The sequence below is a fragment of the Sycon ciliatum genome, chromosome 12 (genome assembly GCF_964019385.1).
Source record: "Sycon ciliatum chromosome 12, ocSycCili1.1, whole genome shotgun sequence".
NCBI lineage: Eukaryota > Metazoa > Porifera > Calcarea > Leucosolenida > Sycettidae > Sycon > Sycon ciliatum.
Window position 1 is genome coordinate 1,313,657 of NC_088654.1, and position 26,581 is coordinate 1,340,237.

The window sequence follows — 26,581 nt, forward strand, 5'->3', positions numbered from 1 at the left end:
AGTTAGATCTATGTTGTACAGCAAAACCTGTCAAGGCGACCACTCGGATACGGCGACCACCTGCCCTAGAAGACCACTGAACCCAGGACAAAGGCAGGCTATTTCCAGTGAAATGACCCTGGATAAGGAGACCACATGGCAACAAAGACCATGGTTTGACGGTCCGTTGAGCGGTCGTCAGGTCGTCAGGTTTCGCTCTATTCATACTCCGGAGTTCATGGCAAGAGAGAGAGAGAGAGAGGGCTAAGCAGCAGACACCTGCTAGGTGGGTACACCGGTGCATCTTCATTTGAACTCACATAACCAAACGGGCAATGTCGCTCAATTACATAGAAGTGAATGGAAACAATAATTGTAGAAAATCATGACAAGAAAAACCAAACAGAAAAACAATACAACAACGACAACTATAGTTCTTTTTTAATTCATCAAGTAGTGTGCTGGGTTTTTTTAAATTATGTAATGAGCACGGTGCCTTTTTGATTGCCCCTTTTGGCATGAAACTTGGCGTAACAAGAAAAAAAACTGACATGCCACGAGGTGCAGAAATAAATAAATAAATAAATAAACAAAGTTTCCCATCGGTGCGAACCTGTGTTGCAGCCTCTTCCCTGTAGGGGGATGACTTTGGCAAGCCAACAGCAACTCTGCTCTGCATAGCAGTGCAATATTATGCAGTCAGGCAACTAGCTAGAACTGCAGAAGATTACTGTTAATGAGCTTACCACGTGTATTCCCAGTATCTCCTCTCTCAGGTTGGAATAATCGGGAAAGGCCCGTCCCAGCTTGTGTGGGTTTGTCCCGTCATCATACAGAGTGAACTCAGTACCAGTTAAGTTACACCTGAGTCATCATACATTCGCCATGTAGATACAACATGTGTGGACACATGCACACAAACACACGCAAATACACACAAACACACGCAAATACACACCATGCAAGCACACACACTCACATGCATGCACACACACACGCGTGCACACACACACACACACACACACACACTTAATGTCATGCATACATACTGATAAGCATACACAGATGCACATACACACACACACACACACACACACTTAATGTCATGCATACATACTGATAAGCATACACAGATGCACATACACACACACAATATACTCATCACGTACAAAATATGTTTGCAAGGACACGCAGTGAATGGATTTAATGGTTCTGGGGCAACGACACGGACTGCATCCGGAAGACAACAATGCGGAAGATCACACTTCGTGTACAGCATTGTGCACATTTTCATGCTGTGCTGGCACATATCGTGTGCAGCAAAGTAAGTTGCAGTTCAATGCCAAACTCGGTTGCTTATGCGGAGGGCGCTTCGCAGGCAAAACCTTCGACAGTTAGCGGATCATGAACAGAAGAAAATTTATGGTACTTAACTGAGCTTTGACTAGCTAACTGCCAGGAACTGATCATGGCGTTTATAAGGGGAGGGGAGAGAGATTCAATAGGAGTTTCGAAAAAAGGCTTAAAAGTGCATGACTATTTTAGCAGCCGGACCACTGACACTCTCGTTCTTGGTGGACTTGGTATAATCCGACTGATATAACCTTCACTAGCACTGCTGTCAGAATTCCGACGAATTCTCATCTCACCCATCCCTCTCTCTTCGACTAGCTTCACTACAAACCGGGCTCAAGTTAGAGTAGGAGTCAAGTAGACATAACACACAGGCACGTACGCACACACAATAACACAAATGGACACACACACACACACACACATTCGTGCGCGCACGCAAGCATGGACACATGAACACGCACACACTAACACACTCTCGAACCTTAACGTAATGCCCCTACCTTAGTTTACCGAGGTACGAACCAGAATGCTTGGTGATTTCCTGGCCTTCTGTCTTTGATATTAGGAACTCTGTCCCAGTTGCCATGGAGCGCTTCTTAGCTGCCAGAAGAAATTGCTGTGGAGAAATGATGTTAAAACACACAACCCATACAGGAATTTCATCGCCATACGAAGAACACATTCTTGGTCAAAATGAGAAAATGCAGTGTGAAAATGTGGTGACGTGAATATTGGGTGGTTTGCAGTACTGGCCAAACTGGTAGCAGTAATGTCTAAAGGACAAGAAAGCATGGTGAAAAGCTCTAAAGTCACAGTCGCTATGACTGCGATCAACACGTGGCCTTGAAGCTGAGACCTTTGGTCGGTGGAGCCCCTGGCACCTCACCATCACTGCTGCCCAGTGCAGCCCCTACTCAGTAGCTGTTTGTTTTTGCCCACATAATTATTTATTTTACGAGTTGAGTTTGTGAATAATAGTAAAAAGCACACCCACACACACCCACACACACCCACACACACACACGCACACACACACAAACACACACACGCACACACACACACACACACACACGCACACACACACACACACGGAGAGCGTTGTCTACACTCACCCTAGAGTGATCAGTGAGTTCCATCACCATCGTATGGATTCCCTTTTTCACCCAGAAGTGACAACGAGCATAGCAGTCGTGTGGAATTGGCCTGGTGGAAAGGAGAGGAAAACATGAATAAACAGTAAAAGCTGGTGTAGGCCACCTCTGGTTTTAGCGACCACCTGCTCCTAACCACCGGTTTTCCATGCACGGGCAGTTCTACACAAACACTTTGGGACCTGGTTCTAAAGACCACCTGGCTTTAACGAGACCGCTTTTGCTTGCGCCGTGGGGTGGCCACCTAACCCAGGTTTACTGTAGGTCAATTCCACTGAGCCATGGCAGTCGTGTGGAACTGGCCTGGGGAAGGTAGGCGGGAGGGGGGGGGGAGGGGGGAGGGAGGGGGAGGGGGAGGGGGGCAGAACATGAACACCGCAACATGTGGGCCGCGATCAGCTAAAACATGTCTTTGGGGTTTCGTAAAAAAGTTGGGAAATGACGAAATGAAAAAAATGTTTTTTTGGAGCGCGTTCACTCTGCACTTCATTCAAAAATTCATGATGTGGCGATCATCTTCTCAAATTTTGTTCAAACACTTGTTTGGCGTTCTACTTCAACTCCAGTAGCTGGCGAGCAAAGACTGACAATGTCCGCATCTAGTGATACTAGAGCAGCTCGCAGGGCCAGACGATCGCTGTGCATGGCCCAGGTTTATTCAGGTGTCTGCAAGTCCGTGGCGGCGGGTCTGCAGAGCGACGCTGACAATTTGTTGGGATCTCATTGATGTTGATGTCGACAGCGAAGCTGAATCGTCCCCGTCGTCTCCAGTAGCGAAGAGGCACAAGTTGTGGGCTAGTACATAATCATTAAGGCGGCGAACCGGCTGCCTTACGACGTTACTTGCGTTCAGCTCTCATGGGACGTCTGACGCAGTCTCGGAAACGCAGGCGACGATCGAAAGTGTCACTGCCAGAATCGAAAGAGTATGCAAGTGCAACGCCGCCCAGCGCATCGTGTTGCTTTCCAGGGAGAACGTGGGCCATGCCTTTGACATGCTCAAGTCGGTGTCAACATCTTTAGTTCCGTTGTATTGTGCTCCGCCACAAAAGCCACTAAGTAATAATAGTTTGTCTCTTTGTGTCAGACTGTGCGAAAACTGTCATTTTCTATTTCAAAGTACATAATTTTGAAAGCGGTGTTTGGGGCAGTTGTAGACTACTTTTCTGCCCTGTATCACCTTCAAGAGGTCAAGTAAGGTCCCAAGAACTGTTTTCTGGAGGAAAACAAAATTTGAAATTTTTCACCCAAAGACATGTTTTAGCTGGTTGTGGCCCATGTCATTGTCTCTTCTTGAATGACGGCTACACTATAGCTCAGTAATCACCACGAAGAAGAAAAACAAGAAGAAGGAAACACAGCTGCGCACGTTAAAAACGAACCAGATTAAAATGACATGTAATACTTCACCAAACCACAATTTGAAGTTGCCTGGGGAAACGCGAGAACATGAACGCAAGGACATTTCACTGAGCCATGGTGATTAAGGTTCCTCATGCCGAAATACTTTTTCCGAAATTTCACCAGTTTAGCACCTGTTTTGCAATGCTATGGGTGTCCGGAAGGAGAAAATCAATATTACCAGGGTATGTAATTGGGCACATTGGAGGGGTTATGGCCCCTCGAAGTAGCCCTAACAAGGCGTTCTCTAAGAAAGAGCCAGGTGTACATTGAAGACAATAAAATGCTTCCAACCTTCGTCGCCGGTTTGTAAAAGTAGGTTTTTCTCTTAATTCGCGACTTAAATGCGAACATATGGGTGTGTCTTTCACAGGCCCCAAATATAGGGAAGGATTCATTACACAATAGCCAAATTTTGGGATTAACAGCTTGCCTTCATGGTGCTGCAACCCTGAAATTTTGAACAAAATCGGACGGAAAGTGGTTCTTGACCTCCGATATTTTTCGCGATATAGGCCCGAGCTACCTTAATTAATTAAAACGGTCATCCTTGTTTTAATTAACCCGATAAGGTCAGAGATGAATATGCACGGCAAACTGCATAATCCTAAATTGTATGAACTGAGATATTGTGACTTCGATTATTCGTCAAGTGTAAGTCAGCCGTGTCGGTCAGTTGGCAGAGATTGCCATTTCAAACGTTTGGAGCAAACACCTTCTACAATTACCGCACTCACTCGATTAGAAGCCCCTCTTGAATAAAAGCCCCTCTGGAATAATAGCCCCCCCCCCCCTCTCCCCTACAAGGTATGGAAAGAAACAATAAAAGCCCCTCTCGAATAGAAGTCCCTCTTGAATAGAAGCCTCCTCAAAATTGGTATTGAAAAAATAGAGTGAGTATGGTACTGCCAAAGTCGCAATATCTCAGCTTTTATTGTTGTCTCCAGCACAGCCTTGCTATCTACATGGTTTGGAAGCAAGAATGTTGTGAACGGTCAACGACCCTCAGCATCTTTGTAACTCCTTGTCCGACACTGACTCATGCTGCTGCATGGCGCTCACGAGGTGCTTGTCGGGCTGGAGACGGATTTTCACTGTAACTTGATATCCCTAGTGATGTTTAGTCTCAGAGAGCGATACATAGTGTCGTGCTCTCGGAGCAAAAGTTTCATTAGTGTTCTCAAACTCAACTGATGAGGGGTGAATTCTCGGAAACACTGTGCGTTGAGCAAAGGAGTGGCGTGTTCTTGCAGGTATGCCGAGCGAAAGGTTTTAAAAGTGGACTTCTCGTGTGAGCAATCGGCTGCTAAATTTGCTTCCTTATATCAAACATAGTTCCTTATCATCTATCTCCTATTCTACCTATTGTTTTGGTATTTGATGCTTGGTGCTGCCGCTGAGCCCGAGACCCCTGGTCGGGGAAGGCAGGCCCAATACATCAGCACGCTGCTCCGGCAGTATTGTCCTGTCTTTCCCTCGCTTGGTTTCCATGGTGTTCTCTGCTGGACTGTGCACATCCTGAAGTTTTGAGCACGTGCTGCGTCACGTGAAATTCCGCATCTGTGAGCGACATCCACAGAACCTGCTGGGAGAGTACCCGTGTACTCGAGTCTCATCAAGGGCACGTTTTTTCTTCTTTTTTCCAGCTCCAGTATAGATGTATTTTTCATTACAAAGCCGTCCTTGATTGTTGTGTTCGTTGTTCAAACGAAGTGGACATTCAATCAAGAAGGCAGAGGACATAAGAGCCTGATTGGAGTTTCTCCTGACATAGGACAGCCACACAGAGACACTTTGCGATTTTCTGAATATAAAATACCGTACGCACGATGCAGAGTTCAATTTGTGCGATATCAAAATAGAATAATTATTATTTTGTGATCTACCACATCGAGCAGAACAGAATCCTACTCACAAGCTTACCGACGGTTAGGCTGCCAGCCTGACTGGACAAATGATCCCTGGCTTCACCAGACGCCAGAATTCGGATACCATGTCATTTTCGCAATGTCCTCCAAGAAGAACTCCATATTCGTCTAAAAAATGCTTCAAATATTCCATATTCAACCGAGCTTGTCCGAATTAAGCTTTCTCAGATCGAATCAATTTTTGTTGTAGCAGTTGCAGAGCAGATCCCCGCCACCACTTCACCAGGGTTTCGCTTCAAAGCATGCCTGGAACAAGTCATATCGTGGTTGCAAGCTACCCCTCTCTGCAAGAAATTCGAAATATCAATGGTGGAAGGTGTACTACGAAGAGAATTTCAAAATGTTTATATATGGTTGTCCGCGCGATCGTTCAACCTACATCATTCAAACTTTGCAGGATGGCTCTGACCTACAGTGCTGGCAACTGAAATCCGACCCCCCGATCAGCTGAGCGCACCGCTCAAGGGGGTCGGATTTCAGTTTCCAGCACTGTACATGCTGGGCATTGAACCATAGGGTTTGATGTCATAGCTGACACACAAAGTCACGCACACAACATATTTGTGTGCACAGATACTAAAATAGTGGACGTCGTCATCTTCTTCCCGCTGATCTCAAATGTATTCATATGACTATTTCGCCTGACGGGGTGGAATTGCAGTTCACGAACAATGCTTTTTACCTCAGCATGAAAACATGCACAGCAACAGCTAAAAGACACAGCAAGTATTAATTACCTCGACAGAACAGCCTCCAAACTTAATTCTTCGGTGACTCTGGGACCCTGTAGCTCAGTGTAGGTAAATGTAGCAAGGCAAACACAGAAGACCGCAGGCAACAAATGAATGTCAGAGAGGGAATCTAAAGACTAAAATCTCAGCGAAAACTACAACCTTATAACTTGCTCATCCTCTGGTACCATTCTCATCGGCCACAATTCGGCTGGTTTATCGGGTGTAGATCATTCACAAGTTGTACAGACGACCAATGCATACAGATCAACCAGTCCTACTGGTGGCATCAGATGTTGTTGATCGGTTGACAGCATGTTACAAGGTGGAGGACGCCGTGACTGTATTGAAACACAGTGATCATCACTACAACATCATTGGCCTTGTAAGCTGCAACACGCTGTCAACCAAACAACATGTTATTCTATCAAACAAATGCTTACCTATACCATGGTTGTAGAATGTGTTCTACGTATTCTGCCAGTACCCCTCCCCCCATGCCTCTCCGGCTGTCAAAATGGTGGCAGAGTGATTTCAGAATGATGTCATAGTGATGCCATGATGATGTCAGAATGATGGCATAGTTATTATCATAGTGATGTCATACTGATGTCGTTATGGTCTCATAGTGATGTAATAATGATGGCGCCATACACTCGCAGTCCCTGCATGTACTTATAGACTAAAGCACTCACGTATAGATGCTGTGCTCCAAGAGAGGGGCCTCCGACTGGGAATTTTACGAGATCGCCGACTTCCTCCTGCTCGTCGGAGTCGCTAGAATTATCAGCACCGTCATCCGCCTCATCCTCATCATCAGACGGAGCCCATGCAGTTGAACCACCCGTAGTAGAGCGTCGAGCGGGAGCATGCCTTGCAACAGCAGCTGCACCAGCTACTTCACCACCAGTAGCTTCCGGCATGACAGCTGCACCATCAGTGGCAGCAGATGAGGCAGCTGCGGCATCTGCGTAGTCTCTTTGACTCTGATCCTGAAAACATTGCAGGTAATTGGGAAACCGGTGTGCATGATTCGGATCAAAAATTCGCAGATTCTGCTTGAAAAGCTGTGAAATTGGCAGAACCATTCAAACCTTGTGCAAAGAACTTTGGTCCACTTCTGTATTCACTAACTAACACATGCACGAAACATACCAGCAAAGTACCAACAATCTACCAATTTTTCTGCCAGCGTTATCCGCCAAGGGCTAGCACCCACACCAGTGCCATGACAACCACTCATACCAGTGCCCTGACAACCACTCATACCGGTGCCATGCCAACCACTCATACAAGTGCCATGCCAACCACTCATACCAGTGCCCTGACAACCACTCATACCAGTGCCATGACAACCACTCATACCAGTGCAATGACAACCACTCATACCAGTGCCCTGACAACCACTCAGACCAGTGCCATGCCAACCACTCATACCAGTGCCCTGACAACCACTCATACCAGTGCCATGACAACCACTCATACCAGTGCAATGACAACCACTCATACCAGTGCCATGCCAACCACTCATACCAGTGCAATGACAACCACTCATACCAGTGCCGTGGTAAGTACACGTACACAAACAAGTGGCAAGTGCACACACACAATCATATACATGTAGGCTACGACAGAGGACACCGGTTGTTATACACAAGACAAGGAAAACTCACAGATACACATGTATCCGGCATGCCAGTTCGAAGTCATTGCTGCGGAACTAGGCCATTGCTGCAGAACTAGACCATTGCTGCGGAACTAGGCCATTGCTGCAGAACTAGACCATTGCTGCGGAACTAGGCCATTGCTGCGGAACTAGGCCATTGCTGCGGAACTAGGCCATTGCTGCGGAACTAGGCCATTGCTGCGGAACTAGGCCATTGCTGCAGAACTAGGCCATTGCTGCAGAACTAGGCCATTGCTGCAGAACTAGGCCATTGCTGCAGAACTAGGCCATTGCTGCAGAACTAGGCCATTGCTGCAGAACTAGGCCATTGCTGCAGAACTAGGCCATTGCTGCAGAACTAGGCCATTGCTGCGGAACTAGGCCATTGCTGCGGAACTAGGCCATTGCTGCAGAACTAGGCCATTGCTGCAGAACTAGGCCATTGCTGCAGAACTAGGCCATTGCTGCAGAACTAGGCCATTGCTGCAGAACTAGGCCATTGCTGCAGAACTAGGCCATTGCTGCAGAACTAGGCCGTTGCTGCAGAACTAGGCCATTGCTGCGGAACTAGGCCATTGCTGCGGAACTAGGTCATTCCTGCGGAACTAGGCCATTGCTGCGGAACTAGGCCATTGCTGCGGAACTAGGCCATTGCTGCGGAACTAGGCCATTGCTGCGGAACTAGGCCATTCCTGCGGAACTAGGCCATTGCTGCGGAACTAGGCCATTGCTGCGGAACTAGGCCATTCCTGCGGAACTAGGCCATTGCTGCGGAACTAGGCCATTCCTGCGGAACTAGGCCATTGCTGCGGAACTAGGCCATTGCTGCGGAACTAGGCCATTCCTGCGGAAGTAGGCCATTGCTGCGGAACTAGGCCATTGCTGGGGGACTAGGCCATTGCTGCGGAACTAGGCCATTGCGAGCGGGAGACTGCACTTGCTGTGCAGCGAATCACTCGCTTTTACTGTACACATTGGCATTAGGACAGGTATTATGTTATGTGTGAGAATGCGTGTGTGGGTGTGCGCATCCCTGCTCAGGAGTACAGAGGAAGATGAGGGCAAGACAGTTAGTTACCTATGCACAACCCACATTTTCCAGGTTGTCAAATAGGCATATTGCTGCTTTGATAGCAGCAGCAGCAGGCACTAGATGCACTTGTTTCTTCCAGTGAAACTTTACTCCGACCACACACGCACACATGCACACATGCACACACACACACACACGCACATACACACACACACACACACACACACATACTCAGACACACACCACAACACACAAACACACAAAACACACACACATACTCAGACACACACATGCACGCACACACGCACACACACACACACACACACACACACACACACACACACACACATACACAAACACACACACACACACACACACAAACACACACACACACACACACACAAACACACAAACACCTGCATGCACGCAAACTGATGTGCACTGCTAGGGGAGAGACCCGTCAAAGATTGGGTGGTGTCAGGATAAAGCCGGATGGCCTTCGCGTGCACAATCAGTCCTGGTATAACTTGCACCATCTGAAATTCTGAATATAAATACTGTAAACATACTTACGGTGATGTCATCTTGAGCTGTAGCCTGTGCATGATAGATACCTGAATCGGGACGAACAGCAATCGTGGTCTCACACTCCAGAGATTCCATGGACGGGAAACGCGCTATGTCGCCAATGCCCTTGCCCTGCTGCCCGTGTTTTACGCCATTGCCACGGGCTGGGCGGTTGGAAGTGGCGTTAGTAGATTCCTTTGTGCTTGACGCTGCTCCCTGCCATATGAGACGCAAGTCAAGGGAAAGGAGAAGATAAAAATGGAAGCAGCACCATTCAGCATATACATACACTTGGTCTAGAAGCGACCACCCTACAGTGCAAGCAAGACCACCCTACGGTGCAAGCAAAAGCGGTGGTTAAATTAAAGCCATCTGGTCTTTAGAACCAGGTCCCACAGTGTCTGTTTAGAACTGTCGGTACATGGAAAAACGGTCGTTAAGAGCAGGTGGTCGCTAAACCCAGAGGTCGCTTACCCCAGGTTTAACTGTATTTTTATCAACTACCGCACCATAATTGCGCCCTCTCCAGCTGACCTTGACAAGACGGATGTGTCGCTTTGCTGGTCGTTTGCTGTGGCAACATCGTGCCGAGGACGGCTGGAGAGTGCAGGTACGGTGTGGTGGCTGGTTAGAAAGTAGAAGATAGCACCTATGGACTTTGCTCAGCTATTTGCCATGCAACAGCATACACCCAGCCCATTGATGGTTATGAAGATGTTTGTTTGTTTTCAAAACAAAAATGATTTTTTTAGTACAGCTGAGAGGGAATAAAACATGGTTCATTGATTTTCTATTTTTGTCGCACTACACTTCACGTTCACGAAGGCTTCTTCATACTTGCACCTTTTCGCCATCATTTGTTATTTGCATGGGTCACACAATGTTGTTGTCTTTTTTGGCCATTCTTCTTTGCTCCCTGCAGTACAGCCAATTTTGTGAGTAACGACATCCGGCCGGTACCAGATTAATGTCCATACTCCCGAAGTGTCCTTACTCTCGAAGTCCTAGTCAAACGTACGTGAATCCATTCTTACTGAATCGGATATGAGTTGATAGCGCCCTTAGCGCTTTCTGTTATCCTTGTCCCGCCATACTGGGCTTTAAATAGTGGGTTATTTTTCTTGGTTGATAAATATGGTGGTGAAGACACACCTGGCAGTATGGCGGTAAACACACGCCTGCCCACACACGCTCTCTAGGCTGCAAAGTTCTGGCACAGAGCTCTCCTTCTCACCACCACCACCATCAGTTCGCGCCTAGCGCCTGGTCGATGCATGGCTGGCGGTATCCGGCATAGCAGGCTGGTACATCAAGTAGCGCATGGCACATAGATGATGACACAGCAACGACATAGCTCGATTGCGACGTGCGTTTCGTCCCCGCTGCACTCATCAGGCAATCTTCTTCTTGGAACTTCATTCTCCCGGGTTATTTTTCTTGATGTTCATATCACCTGATGAGTGCCTGAGATGGCATGAAACTTTAAGTTGTGACTGATCAAGCCTTCTGTTGTTCTGACTAGTGAACCCATTCTTATATACTGTGACTATAGGGATATCGGCACGTGCCCTGCGCGTGCGGTTCGCGCTTGCAGCCAAGTGCGCATCAGATGTGGCACTCAGAGTTGTAACCAAACACGAACTGTTTTTTTTGCGAAAAATGGCGATCTTGAACCAAGGAGAGATGGCTGAAATTTCCTTGCAAGGAAACGGTGCTTCCAGGTTACTGTCATTTCACCAATTTTCGGTGTACTTTTATTTTCGGTACTTTCCGTGCGTCTGTTTCATACCTAAAATTTCAATACACCGAACAAATACTAACACACATAATCCAATAGGGAACTGATTCTCTGTACCGAAAATTTCTGTTCACCTAACCTGGCCTGTTGCCGTCATACCGAAAATATTGAGCACCGAAAATTTCTGAAATAAGAGTATCTACTTACCGGGAATGGGATATTGTTTGGTACGTTGCCTATCCATGTGTTCTGACATCGATTTGCAACTGTCGCTGGAAGGAGCAAAGCCGTTTTCGTTCCAGGCTCGATTTCCAATGGGGTTGGCGTTTTGTTCTCTTTCAAGTTTACTTCCCCGAATGATACTTCGAAGTACTTTGTTGACGAATTCTGTGTACTTTAATACGTTTTAAAATAAATAATTTATTCGATGGACTGCATGCAGGGCGTATGATGTGAGAAGTTTTAAGACATTGCAGACTATGACAAGGAATAGTGAAACGTTTTGCATATCAGGCGACGAGGAGACAATAACTTTATTAATGCGATTAATACTTCAGTCTCTGGATCCCGAAAAAAGAGAGCCTTTTTGAGCACTTTAAGTTATCTACGAAAGATGTCGCGACACGGGCGGTGAGTAGTAAAGAAAGTGTCTGCTCCGACCGTTGAGTTATCTGTCCAGGAAGTTGCTGCAATCCAGCAGACCTCTGCATAAAACCTCAGTCACAATTCAGTCTATCAGAGAGTTGTGAGTGTTTCAGTAAGTGCAGATCCATCGCTTTATAAGTCAGGTGGAACAAAATGTTTGTGCAACTCCGAGTTTCACGCTTGAGCAATCATCAGGCAAAACATGATTTATTTTTTTGTATGGAGAACTCGACTTCTCATAAGCCGTCTTTTCGGATCAGGAGGCTCATTTGGTAACAGCAGTCGCCTCTTTTAATTCGAAACATTAATTTGTGTTCAATAGCATTGAAGTGTGGAGTATTATAACTATGGTGTATTGTGTGGTGTATTGTGTGGTGTATTGTATGGTGTATTGTAAGGTGTATTGTGTGGTGTATTGTGTGGTGTATTGTATGGTGTATTGTGTGGTGTATTGTGTGGTGTATTGTGTGGTGTATTGTATGGTGTATTGTGTGGTGTATTGTAAGGTGTATTGTGTGGTGTATTGTGTGGTGTATTGTGTGGTGTATTGTGTGGTGTATTGTGTGGTGTATTGTGTAGCGTTGATTACACATACCTTGTCAGGTTTTGGCTTTGATTCTAAAAGAATGGACAATGCACATGCGTACACACACACACACCCGCGTACACACACACACGCATGCACACACACACACACACACACACACACACACACACACACACACACACACACACACACACACACCAATTAATCAGTTGATTTTATTCTCCAGATTGCTGTTGGCACTATTACTCAGCTCCAACTAATTGTATTAGTAGCTTGTTGAAAACCGCTGTGACACCGGATGACTCCATAGCATCATGACAGCAGTGTCAATTATGTCAAAGTCAATGATATCATGTCCAACGATGCAATGGATCATGATGTTATGCGGTAAACAGATGAGTCATCTAGGATGGAAGTCACAGCAGGGAGTACAGATGGTAACATGACAGAGAGAGAGTGTGTGCATGAGAGAGAGAGAGAGAGAGAGAGAGAGAGAGAGAGAGAGAGAGAGAGAGACAGACAGACAGAGACAGCATTGCGCGAAATCGCGTATCTATGAGCAACATCCACATAAACTGCTCGGACCATGGTTGTGTACTCGAATCTCATTCTGAGCATCCTTTTTCTTCCTTTTTTCGGCCGTTTTTTTGCAAAAAGTCTTCGATTTTTTGATCGGTCTTTCTTCAAGGAAAGTGGACAATCGATCAACTGGGCCGAGGACGAATGCATCAGGTTGGAGTTCTTGCGTGTCACAGGATGACCAGACACACATTGGATACATTGCGACGATCCAATCTGCACAGCGTTTCCTAATACCGCACGCACGACGGTAAGTACCGTACAATTCATGTGATTTAAAATTGTTTGTGATCTACGTCGCGAGCAGAGCGGAAATACAGCAACAGCACGACAACCGTTATACCAGGCAGTAACCAACAGTCACCTCCATCACATTCTCCAGATCAGACGGCAAGCGAGGCAATGAACATGAAGAAATAACGTATGAAAGAATGAAAAGTCAATAATTCAGAAAGATCAGAAACGTTGAAACACTGAAAACAAGGAAATTGACTTACTTCGATGGCAAAACTCAAAGCGAATGTTCCTCGTATGGACCTGGCTCTTGCAGAATCAGCCACACAGTGGAACCATGTGTTTGATTCAACAAGCGATGGCTACCTGCTCCTCACCGACCAGCCTCCATGATGGTGGTAAAGTCACCAAAAATACGAAATTTGAATATATTGTGCATGCATGCAATAGAGAAATTGTGCTGAGTACGTTGAGTGGCCATTCCAAAAGTACAAAGCCATTGCGCAAGCTGTGACCCTGAAATCTCGTTCATTGGTAGCCAGGGCAACCCTGAGCTGGAACGTGTAAGTGATGGCATGCTACACTCACGCGTATACCCTTGACAGTACGATTTGAGGCATGGAGTAGTGATATACCAGTATCTTACTACTCCCTGATACTTAATGCATGGGCGCCGTCATCTTCAAAACGCAGATCGAAAATGTGCAGGTGTCGCGTGATTTTGCGCAATGGACGACACACAGAAAGAGAGAGAGACAATGACCAAGATGAGGAAAGAATGTGTGTATATGTAAGAGTAGGGATGCGGGTGCCCATATGGGCGTGTGTGTGTCTCTGTCTGTCTGTATGCATGTTTATGTGTGCTTGTTTGTGTGGGGCGTGGATGTGTTTGTTCACACGTGTGTGATTGTGTTGATCATTCAACTAACCATTGGCACGTGCACCAACGTATATCTTTGGTCTGTCTCCGGTGTCGACCCAGGTAGGTGGAAGAAGTTCAAACTTGGGACGAGGTTTAAGGGATGCTGCTGCGCCTGGCCGGTACTTTCCTACAGAAATAGAAAACACACAATTGATATCGTATTCATTGGTTTGAGGGAAAGATGCAAACGGGAAAGTCTGAAGAAAAAAATTGACTATGACCACTAGGAATGACCACCAGAACTCGAACTAGGGACCTTCGCTCGAGGCCAGCGATGCTCTAACCACTGAGCTATGGTGCAGCTATAGTCCAAGCAGAGACCGTTCAGCGTTCTCTTCAGACTTAGAAACTCACGTTTCCTGCTAATCCACACAGGCGTGTCGGATCATTAAATATCATTTCATTCAATTCCCAAACGACGCAATTCCTCACAGTGGTAACCAATCTATGAAGAGAGGAGCTGATGGTAATCAAGGAGCGTACAGAGGAACGAAATGTCACATGTTATCCGTAGTTTGGGTCGAACAGTAACGGTTATAAGCAAGATGTTGTGTAATCCGAAGGAGCAGCTGCAAACAGTGTTGGACACAAAATAGAGATAACATGTAGCATTTTGGTCTTTCAATTTCAATCCTTGGCCTTTCACCCAATTATTATCTGTACAAAGAGCAAGGTGTCATATGTATGCCCTGTCGTCATAGACAACGGTACTATCCACAACGATTACACTCTAGTCACTTTCCCTAAAAGAAAATATTATTTGTGCCTTTTGACAGGAGGCAAGCTGGACAAAGCTGATACCGATGATACGCAAATTCCCAGCCCCTGGACAATGAAAAACTTGGGTTATTCAAAACGCGAAGCTTGACTGCTGAGCGCCGAATACGCACGTAGTTATGAAAGAAGATGAAAGAAATTTGCAAAAAAACTCAATTGATTTTCCTAAAGCGCAGCAGAAAGATGACTGCTGAGAATCCTGGTCATCGCAAACTCTCACTAACACGATATCAACCGCACAACCGTACAGCAACATCTCTCCCACGGGGCGTCAACGAGAAAGCGGCAGCAACCACCAAACAAGGGTACAAACAAGAGTGCATACACCCTTCGGAGTGTGCAGCAGAACTATGGGTGCTGTCGCGACAGAATTTCAAGTTTGCCATCGTTCTGATAATGCAATGCATTGCACGTACATGTACATGTATGTATACGTAATATTTATGTAATATTTTTGCCGTAATTCCCCAGTAAGGCAGGCATAGTGGGATGGTCTAAGATCATGATTGAGAAACAGAAGGTACCGGGTTCAAGTCCTGCTTGGAAGCGGAAGGAATTTTTACAGCCGTGCTGCGACCCACAGTTAATTGGGAACTCGTGGCCTGGCACGAGGAAAACATGGATGCAGCGAAGGGAATTTTCGGTCTTTGACCACTTGGTGGTGAGCTGATCTACTCGCCTCCCACCGCTTTAGGAGCTGCATCTGCGCCTTGATCCTTGAAGAGTGGTGGCGTTCCTACGGATGCAGAAAACTCGGCCCCTAGCGGAGTCTGACGCGAACCTTGATTTTTTTACCCCTGTAAGATTTGAAGAAAAGAATTCGGGTGGACACACCCATTCCCATGGCGCTGCACATCACATCCGAACCAGTTCCGTTATTTTTACAACGTTTCGGCACTTGGCCATCGTCAGGTAATAACAATGAATACCGTGGAAGCCACACAAGAGCAGTATATACGCAGAGTGTACCGCCAAAAAAGATGCGAATTATGTAAAAGAAAAGACAATTGACACTCGCTCCTCTGCAACTTCCAAGACCATTGTACAAACCGCCACGCTGCCTCGCTCCGGGAAGAGGAGAACCAAGTTTGAAGAAGGGCTGAGGCTTCCTGCAGCTTCATCTGTGAAAAGAATTCGGGTGGACACACCCATTCCCATAGCTGCAGAGGAGCGAGTGTCAATTGTCTTTTCTTTTACATAATTCGCATCTTTTTTGGCGCTACACTCTGCGTATATACTGCTCTTGTGTGGCTTCCACGGTATTCATTGTTATTACCTGACGATGGCCAAGTGCCGAAACGTTGTAAAAATAACGGAACTGGTTCGGATGTGATGTGCAGCGCTATGGGAATGGGTGTGTCCACCCGAATTCTTTTCACAGATGAAGCTGCAGGAAGCCTCAGCCCTTCTTCAAACTTGGTTCTTCTCTTCCCGAAGCGAGGCAGCGTGGCGGTTTGTACAATGGTCTTGGAAGCTGCAGAGGAGCGAGTGTCAATTGTCTTTTCTTTTACATAATTCGCATCTTTTTTGGCGCTACACTCTGCGTATGTACTGCTCTTGTGTGGCTTCCACGGTATTCATTGTTATTACCTGACGATGGCCAAGTGCCGAAACGTTGTAAAAATAACGGAACTGGTTCGGATGTGATGTGCAGCGCTATGGGAATGGGTGTGTCCACCCGAATTCTTTTCACAGATGAAGCTGCAGGAAGCCTCAGCCCTTCTTCAAAGATTTGAAGAGTTTGAAGATTGCCTATGCTGGATGTAACAGTGAACAGGTCACATGACCAGTGATTACACTAGTTTGACTGTTCATAACAGTGAACAGGTCACATGACCAGTGGGTACACTAGTTTGACTGTACAGAACAGTGAACAGGTCACATGACCAGTGGTTACACTAGTTTGACTGTACATAACAGTGAATAGATCACATGACCAGTGATTAAACTAGTTTGACTGTACATACCAGTAAACAGGTCACATGACCAGTGATTACACTAGTATGACTGTACATAACAGTGAACAGGTCACATGACTAGTGACTACACTAGTATGACTGTAGAGAAGAACCCGGGTTAAGGGTCACACCGGATTAGGGATCGGAGCCCGGGGGGGGGGGGGGGGGGGGGCACTTGGCACGTACATAATTGTGCGGGTGATCCTTCGGAGCCCGGGGGGGGGGGGTCACTTGGCATGTACATTGTGCGGGTGATCCTTATACCGGGACTTAATTTCCGGCCCAAGGGGGGGGGGGTCCCCCGTCGGTTTCCGAGGAAGCCGGAATTTTTTTCCCTCCAAACTATTTTTCCGGGGTCCATCTACTCACAAAAGGTCGTTTTGCACACCTTTTTGCCCATCCCTGTACAACTGAGTCCAGCTATGACCGCGCAGAGTTAGGTGGATCCCTAACCCGGGTTCTACTCTACAGACTGTCTCATTTACACTGACAATCACTATTGGCAGGGCATGTGCACATCATACCTCCGATAGATGCTTTCTTCTGATCTTTTTTAAACTCCGCCTGCAGGCAAAACCACAGCATAGAATATTGCATGAGGCTCCACTAAATAATTCTCTTGTTTCGGGTAACATGGCCAGAAATAGATGCTGATATAATTATTTGATGCATGCCAGATCTGGTGTGCACAGACAATACCTGTGTATAAAAAATGTGTGGTCAATATTATTATAAAAGCAGGCATACAATACTATGCACATGTACATGTCATGTACATAGCATTCTCAATCAACAAGACAGCAGCTTGATCAGACCACCAGGAACAGCCGAATTGGTCATTCTCAGACGCTGCACATCAACGCATCGTTCAGCGATCGTCGCGGGCCAGTAACTACATCTTTCTGTTACTCCGACGTAAACTCCAAATGAAGTTCAACATTTTCACTTGTGTCAGCATCATTGCGGCTTGACCCGGTTTCGGCGTGGGAAGCAAACACGGATTTGAAGCGAATGACACCCTCTCAACAAAGAGTTTCTAACACTCCACCGTGACTCTAGCAATGCAGCTATTGACGACAACGTCAACTATAGTGACGGAAACTGCAGGCAGAATTGCAGCCCCTAAAGTTTCTAAACTGAAACATACGAGCTTTTTTCGGGGTGGCCTGATACGAAAAATGTGCCAGCTTACTTTCTTGACTAGAAGACAACACAGGTGTTGCACATCGAAGTAAACGAGTGACCCTACAGGGAAGACATGTTGGTTCTCACTCCGGTACGGGAATCGGGGAGCAGAGGGCCGTACCAAACAAAGAAGAATGGAAACGATTGGTTGAACCTTCGGCTCTTCAGGTCATTCTTCATATGCACCGTACTGACTCACATTAGAGCCAGCGCCCGTATATGTGAGTTTTTGCTATTATTTGTTTTTTTTTTGCAACTCGATTGATCTCTTACTAATACAGGCGCATAAGCTTGTACAGTCAGACCTCGCTTACCTGCACACATCTGTTTTCCACAAAAAAATATCCGGAGAGGCCAGGGAACCGGATAACCGAACACTGGTTATGTTGGATGCACCACGTATGCTGTAAATCTGTAACCAGCTATTTTCTTCCGGATGACGAGGGATCCGGATAAAAGAGGACCGGATAAAAGAGGAGCGGATAAGCGAGGTCTGACTGTAATTGAGTTACCAGAATAGTATTTGAAGATCGCACGTTAAATCCAGTGAAGATGGTATCATGGGAGCGTCTGTGTGTCGTGCGATTGGGTTCACTTCTCAGACCACATGCTTATTTATTTATTTATTTATTTATTTCTGCAGCTCGTGGCATGTCAAGACAGCCAATTGAATTGAGTTATAATTAGTAGTATGATGATTGTGTGGATGAGCATATACCCGGATATAGACGCACCTTCTTGTATGCTCATCACTACGGTGCATGTATTAATTAACCAGTCCAGTGGAGTCCAATTAAATTATTTGGCCCAGCCATCATGCATACCCACCACACCAGTAACTGCATTCTGGTCATGTAGCCATTTGTCTGTCCAAGTCATGTACTATGTCTGTACATGTCATGCATTATGTCCTGATATGCATTATGTCCTGACATGCATTATGTCCTGACATGCATTATGTCCTGACATGCATTATGTCCTGACATGCATTATGTCCTGACATGCATTATGTCCTGACATGCATTATGTCCTGACATGCAGTATGTCTGGACATAATGCATGCACAGACATACAGCATGTCCGGACATAATGCATGTCAGGACATACTGCATGTCAGGACATGCTGCATGTCTGTACATGCAGCGCCTGCCTCATGGAGTTCTTCCATTTGGTCACCACCCAACCAGAACTTCTTGAAGCAGCAGGATACTGCCCCAAACGTTGTCGCCGCCGGCAACTCGTATTCACTCTGCCACAGGTTGGGAAACACGCCAGGAGGTCATTTCTCTTCCACAGAGCTACTGTCTGGAATGCCTTGCCAGCAGACCTGAGAGCCACGGCCACGCAGTCACTGTTCCGCAGTCACATTTGCACGCATTCCTCTGACACCAAACACAATGCCACTCCTCATTCACATGATGCCTCTGTTCTCCGTCTTTGAGCTCTGCACGCATTCTTCTTAGTCTGTGTTTCTGTTTCGGTGTGTTTGTATCTCAAGGCATACCCGAGGCTATTGGTGTTATTGAGTACAGGACAATTCTGGATCATTCAGCCCATAATATGATTTTTTTCTCTGGACTGTTCATTAGCCATTCGATGTTTGCTACCTCCACCCTATAGCCTCCCATTATAATGGAACTCCCTTCAATTTAGACTACGTCTTTGGGAAATCCTCAAATTTCGACGTGAGCTGCAGGTTACTCGCGTTGTTTTTTCACGGTCAACGCGAGCTGAACTTTTCCGTCATGTCGGAAATAACGTGCATCTTAACTACTTCTCTATTGCGTATTGGCACAACCCTACTTCTAGACCTGCACTGGGATGTGAACTGGTGCTTGGCACACACTGTCTTCATTCACTGGACAGCACTGTCCCAGGCAGGCAGTCACGACTGCCGGTGTGGGCAATGGACTCAGTCACTGTGAGTGTCCCATAAGGCCCAGGCAGGCAGCCACGACTGTGTGGGCAATGGACTCAGTAACTGAGAGTTGCACCACAACAGCATTAATATGAATAATATTTAATTTTGTAGATTAAGCCAGGTGGGAGTTTGAAAGTCTGGGAAAGGTTCTACAGCCTTGGCCACAGCGATTCAAACTACACCATAGCTCAGTATCCTAAGCGCAAGTTTCTCACCCGTCCAATATTCATCTTTGGACAATCATTTCACTTCACAACAATTCCTTACGTATTGTTCAACGCGGGTATCTCTTGCTTCCATACGCTCTGCTTGCGTCATGCCATTGGACAGCCTGTACGTGTAAGCAAGACACGAGGCAAGGGGCAGAGAGCATGGAGAATCATCAACATCAGCCGCCATAAGCACTACCCCGATCACCATGAACGCTAAAAGTAAAACGGATATTGAGTACAGGTCAAGAATGCGGGAACAGCAAGTGACACGATGTTTACTTGCGCTCCATTCGCCTTCTCCTGTCTGCCGATATGGGCGAAAGGTGCAGCCATTACTTTTGTACAAGGGCAAAAGGAGACCGGCGAAACAACACTTCGCACAGGTAGCGCAACTTTACTATTCAGTTGGACTTACGGTGTTAATTTCAACTCCGCTGTCTCCTCTTTACGTTGCACACTAGTGGCAGTGCTAGGAGGTCTCTCCGTAATCATGTTTGACGACGCTGCAGTGGCACCCTCCATTATAATAGCGTGTTTACAAGCAGCTCAACAAGCGAATAGAAAAGGAGAAGAAACGTCGCCCGGCAATCGGGAGAGCTGAAAGCAATATGGACAGTGGGAGCGCTCCGATGTTTCCTCGTATCGATTGTGAAGGTTGGAATTCCCGCTAGTTACAAATGCCGATTCGCTGCAGCATACATTCATTATCACTGGCTTGACTGCTGTGGAGTTGTATCTATTTCTTACTCGAGCTACTTCAACAAAACATGGCAAACAATCTTCTGAACACACACAGTGACACAGTGACACAGTGAGACAGGGACTGACACCCTACACACTGTGCTTGTTGTACATGGGCTGCAGCTTGCAAGCACTGCGCCTACTCTGCGGTTCAACCCTCATCCCTCAGGCTCAGTCAGGCTCAGGCTCAGCGCTACATGACTCCGCTCTAGACTAGTACTCTAGACTAGAGTCTACATGGTCTACGGCCGGTCAGACGACTCCACGTCTGCATCGATCTGATCTGATCTGCATTGCAGCACATGCGTGACATGTGCGTGGCCATACTGTACTGTGACTAGACTGGCGCCCATGGCGTGGAGATCTACACAGCGGATATATCTAGTTGTACCTAACCATGAATCATGATAAGGACTGCTCATGACTCATGACTCATGAGTCGGAGTCATGACACGACGCGCGCGCAAACATTATGACGTGCACAGGAAAGTGACCATGGTGATTGGGTCGCGTGCCAGGAAAATCAGAATCGCACCGAGAAAAACATAAACGGCGCTTTCTCGGAACCAGCAGAAGGGGGATCAAAGATAAAGGACTATCGCTGACCGTTTATGCATGATGTCCGATGCATACCTTGATGTCTGATGCATACCATGCTGTTTGACTGCTTTTTCTGCTGCCGGTCAGTTTATTGCACGTTCTGGGTCAACCTCCTCTTCAACGATGATCACTCCCACTCTACTATCATATTGCATTATTGGTCATAGTCCGTTAGCTGGCTAGCGCTTGCAGCTAGGTGGATAAAAAGGAGGATTTTTAGCACATTTTCCATAATATTATTATAATGATGGTAGTGCACCCGCACAAACTTGCGTTTTGGAAGAGAACGTAGCACTTTCACTTCTAAAAAAACCCGTCTGACATACACGTACGTGCATTGTTAGATTGACAGTATGAAACAAGGAGGAGGACACTGTGCTAACGGGGATCAACCCTCTAGCATAACGAGGGTCAGAACCGGGTGCGATACCCATAATATGGTTCAAATGGTCCGCAGGGACCGCGGCTCTGCCAACCGCGGAAGGTTGTAGTAAGGTCACTGTTTTCGAACACAGTGTCCTCCTCCTTGTTTCATGCTGTCAATCTAACAATTGCGTGAACTACAACATTAACAATGTTCATCTAATACTGGTTTACCAGTTTTGGATTATATCATACGTACGGACATGTACTTGTTCGTGATCCCAAAACTGGCAAAACTGGCAAAACTGGCAAAAGCGGTAAAGGCAAACATTTACAGCCATTTTTATCTCCTTTCTTCCTGTTGTTTATATTTATATTGATATCGATTTATATTTATTACAACATCTCAAGACTCGGGGGAAACACCGGCCAATGTTAAGAGAGTGGGTGATTGCCAACCACGGCGATAAATAGAAGTAAGGGGAGGGAAAAAGAAGGAGTAGCAAAATGAACAGCAACAATAACTCCGTAAAGAAAGATAATGTCAAGTAAAAACAGTGAAAAACACAGAGACGCAAAGTTTAATTAATGGCCGGCGTATTTTTACCGCCATACATGTATTGCCAGGTGCGTGTTTACCACCATATTATGAACAAAGTTTTGTGAAAGCTGAAAAAAAGCAAACAAAACGATACCCCGGTACCCGTAGATCGTAGTACGCTAGCTACCGGTTACGGAACCATGGTACCCCCGCGACCGGTCACGAATCTTGCAGACTCCCGGCTGCCACGCTGGTTGGTCATACACCATGTACAATTGCGCTCACTGAAATTCGACCCAATGTGCAAAGCTGGCGCCCTCAACTTCCACGGCTCTTGACGCCCTGGAAGTGGAATGAATGTGGCTGGACGTACACAATCATGTACACCCACAATAATGTAATCGGAACTGCTCCAATGCGCCAGCTTTGTACTTTGGGTCGGATTTCAGTGAGCGCAACTGTACATGTATAATTATTTGTTTTACATCGGAAGCTCAACAGTGCAGCTGCACAAATATGAAGAGGCCGATGGGACCAAAAAATAAACAATGTATATACATCAGTGTAAATATAAAATCTTGTAGGACGCATCACGCAGCTTCATAAGTAAAAAATTGGTTGTGAGCAACACTGGCTCACACTCAAATAACTGCTTTTCACCAGAAAAAATATTATATTTCAACGTTACCGAAACGTTGAAATATAATATTTTTTCTGGTGAAAAGCAGTTATTTGAGTGTGAGCCAGTGTTGCTCACAACCAATTATTTATCAGTGTAAATGTTTAGAAAAAAAGGGGAGTTGAGTGGTGAACATAAAGAGAAAAGAAGAAAAACGTACAGTGTATGCTGAATGAACCTGGGCATTATACAGTCACGTACGTCGAGCATTTCACTCGGCGAATCCACAAGACCCCACATCTCGCGTTTTAATAACTAATAATTGTTTTGGGTAACACAGCCCCATGCTGTGTGATCAGTCGTGCTGAGCAGACAAAAAACAGAAAAGTCTACAAGAGCCAAGAATGCTCCAGTCGGCACACATTCTCATTGCACGAAGAGTCAGTGAGTGTTCCGGCAAGGTGCCACACCTTATCACTGGAGCTTCGGGAAGGAATTTGTCTTCCTAGGCTGGAGCAGTGGACACGATGGAATCACAGCACGCGGCGCTGTGCATTCTGTGCCCAGTTTCAGACTCAGTGCAAGTTTCTATCCTCATTGATCTACCACGTTGGCCAAGAGCGCAATGTGGAGTGGTGGAGTGTTACAGAATGGATCTATCATGTACTTCAAGTAGACTAAAGTTTGTTTGTTTATTTTATTTTGCTTCACCAAGTGAACAGGCATTCTGCCTTCTCACCAGGTCCGGAGACCTAGTTCCGACAAAATGATGGAGAGTAAAATGAAAATGTATGTGTAAAATGATTAAAATCATGCAGAAGGTTATAATTATGAAAGCGGATAAAAATGATTGAATCCCAAGACGTGGTGCATGATTTTTATGGAGTATGGACACAGGGCATGCAGAAGATTAAATGAAAAATGATGTGTAAGATGATAAAATGATAAAAAATGATGGGTATTAATTAAAGATGATTAATGATGAAAAAAATGATGGGTAAGATGATTAATGATAATGGACATAGTAGTGGATGAGTGCGGAAGAGTGAAAAATCAAACTAATTACTTGGGTCGTAGATATAATATGACAGAGAGAACAAAACTGAGAGAGAGAGAGAGAGAGAGATTGTGTGTGTGAGAGAGAGAGAGTGTGTGTGTGTGTGTGTGTGTGAGAGAGAGAGAGAGAGAGAGAGAGAGAGAGAGAGAGAGAGAGAGAGAGAGAGAGAGAGAGAGAGAGAGAGAGAGAGAGAGAGAGAGAGAGAGAGAGAGAGAGAGAGAGAGAGAGAGAGAGAGAGAGAGAGAGAGAGAGTGACAGTTGATATTATTATGTAGAAAGGAAAAGTACCGAAGGATGTACCCAGAGTGCTTGACAGTGCTCAACACCACAAAGGCAGAGCGTAATACACAACAGAACAACAAGGACAATCAAGGCTTGTTTGCTGCTACTTTAAGTTTCATGCTTACGCAATCATCAGGCAAGGGGATGTTGCCTGATGATTGCGTAAGCATGAAACTTAAAGTAGCAGCAAACAAGCCTTGATTGTCCTTGTTGTTCTGTTGTGTAGAAAGGAAAAGTACATAATTATGGATACGAGTTAATAAAGTGCAACAACTAGGCAAACAACTGACAGAGTACTGATATGAGACATTCGACGTCCTGACACCTAGCACCAACACACCTCCGTAGCGCTACAGTTACTCTAAATTTGCATCCACACCGGTATGTCCTTCTCCTTTCTACATTTATTATTGGCTCAACATCCGAGTTTGAAAGTTTATATTATTTCATTATTATTTCTATACACAATCTGACGAGGTACGTTTGGCGTGATAGTGCTCCGTACACAAGGTGATCACAGTGGTCTGAGTACTGGGTGTGAAAATTGGACGAATACACGATCTTAGTAACAACCCGTTCCCTTTTGCCCAGCTTGTGTAACTCTAGAATTGTGCGGTATTGCTCCGGAGCACCTTGCTACCTTTCATTATTAAAGTGGCTGGTCTCAGTTGCCAGGGAAACGCCTGGTCTTGACTTGCATACGTGTACAGTGCTGGCAACTGAAATCCGACCCCCTTGCCGGCTGGGCGCGCCGGCAAGGGGGTCGGATTTCAGTTGCCAGCACTATACATTGTATTGTACATACAGCAACGCAGAAGATACACTGCGGCGGCTGTGCGTGTATCCACCATGCAGCGTAGTTGAACGATCACGTGACACGGAGGACGGTGTTCATATAGTTTGAATTGATGATTTATTGTACCCGGTAGTTATAAGGCAGGTTATCTTGGAGGAGAGAACAACTAGAAATGAATGCAGCAAGAAAATTAGTACCTAGTTTTGCAACGTCACATGACTCATGATTTTATGGAAATTGGTTTTCTTGCGCACGAAAGGAGCTTTAAAAACGTGGGTAGAGACTAGCTCTAAAAAAGTGAATAAAAAAGTGAAAAAAGTGAACTAGGGAAAGTGATGATATTTTGTGGATATAGGCCAAGTAGAGAATATTGAGCTTGGGTGAGTGTAGGTCTCGATCAGACAACCATCTCCCTATACTGCCTGTAATGGTGCAATGTGACAGAGGAGGAGGAGGAGGGGGCAAATAGCGTAGCAAGCGCCAATGCAGCTGCTGCAGAGCTGCAGGGTCTAGTGGTCATGCGACACGGATGACGACACTGACAAAGCACATTTTACACGGCCAATCTCCATGGGAACGACTGGCTGGGGTGTGTGGGTTGAGCTGGGGAAGAGAAAATAGAGGAACAGAAAAGAAAACAGATTTAATTCAGGGCCAGTAGCAAGAACCTTTCGCCAATCTGTAGCAGTATTATTGTTCCTATCAGGCTTGTAAACTGAACTCCATGTTACCACCTTGACCATGATTTCACACTACTCCAGCTGACCTCACTGGTTTGCTTTGCAGTTTGTTTTCCCAGTCGCTCTCTGGGCTCCCCAGAAGCTGCCCAACATAGCTTTGTCAGTTCCTCTAGGCCATGTCGGCACGAGAGATCTGTCCAAGCTTGAAACAGTTACCAGCGCACGTCATGAATACAATAACTACACATATGCCCAATATCCACGGTGAAGAACGGTGGGACGAAACGCTATCAATCACGTCACTACACGAGTTGACTTGCATACATGCAAATGTTGGCGCCCGTTGCACAACACCTATGCACAGACAGACAC

The 26,581-nt window shown here is 46.0% G+C and overlaps 2 protein-coding genes across 4 annotated transcripts in view; both read right to left on the bottom strand.

Moving 5' to 3' along the window:
* The window catches only part of LOC135828893 (tubby-related protein 3-like), a 29,805-nt gene extending 8,470 nt beyond the window's left edge, over positions 1-21,335 (bottom strand). Inside the window, exons 1-11 of the mRNA XM_065341327.1 lie at positions 20,946-21,335; positions 20,586-20,649; positions 17,737-17,776; positions 14,485-14,604; positions 12,791-12,813; positions 9,819-10,028; positions 7,242-7,538; positions 6,553-6,599; positions 2,448-2,538; positions 1,836-1,951; positions 726-843 (exon numbers count right to left, since the gene is read on the bottom strand). Coding sequence (XP_065197399.1) covers positions 726-843; positions 1,836-1,951; positions 2,448-2,538; positions 6,553-6,599; positions 7,242-7,538; positions 9,819-10,028; positions 12,791-12,813; positions 14,485-14,604; positions 17,737-17,776; positions 20,586-20,649; positions 20,946-21,052 — 1,233 coding nt within the window. The 5' untranslated portion in view covers positions 21,053-21,335. The remainder of the gene's footprint in view (positions 1-725; positions 844-1,835; positions 1,952-2,447; positions 2,539-6,552; positions 6,600-7,241; positions 7,539-9,818; positions 10,029-12,790; positions 12,814-14,484; positions 14,605-17,736; positions 17,777-20,585; positions 20,650-20,945) is intronic.
* LOC135828892 (peroxinectin A-like) overlaps positions 1-26,581 on the bottom strand; it is a 76,731-nt gene that overhangs the window by 36,865 nt on the left and 13,285 nt on the right. Inside the window, exon 16 of one of the 3 annotated variants that reach the window (XM_065341325.1) lies at positions 25,628-26,132. The exons of the other annotated variants lie outside the window; for them this stretch is intronic. Coding sequence (XP_065197397.1) covers positions 26,083-26,132 — 50 coding nt within the window. The 3' untranslated portion in view covers positions 25,628-26,082. Of the gene's footprint in view, positions 1-25,627; positions 26,133-26,581 lie in introns of those variants that run through there. 3 annotated transcript variants of the gene reach the window in all.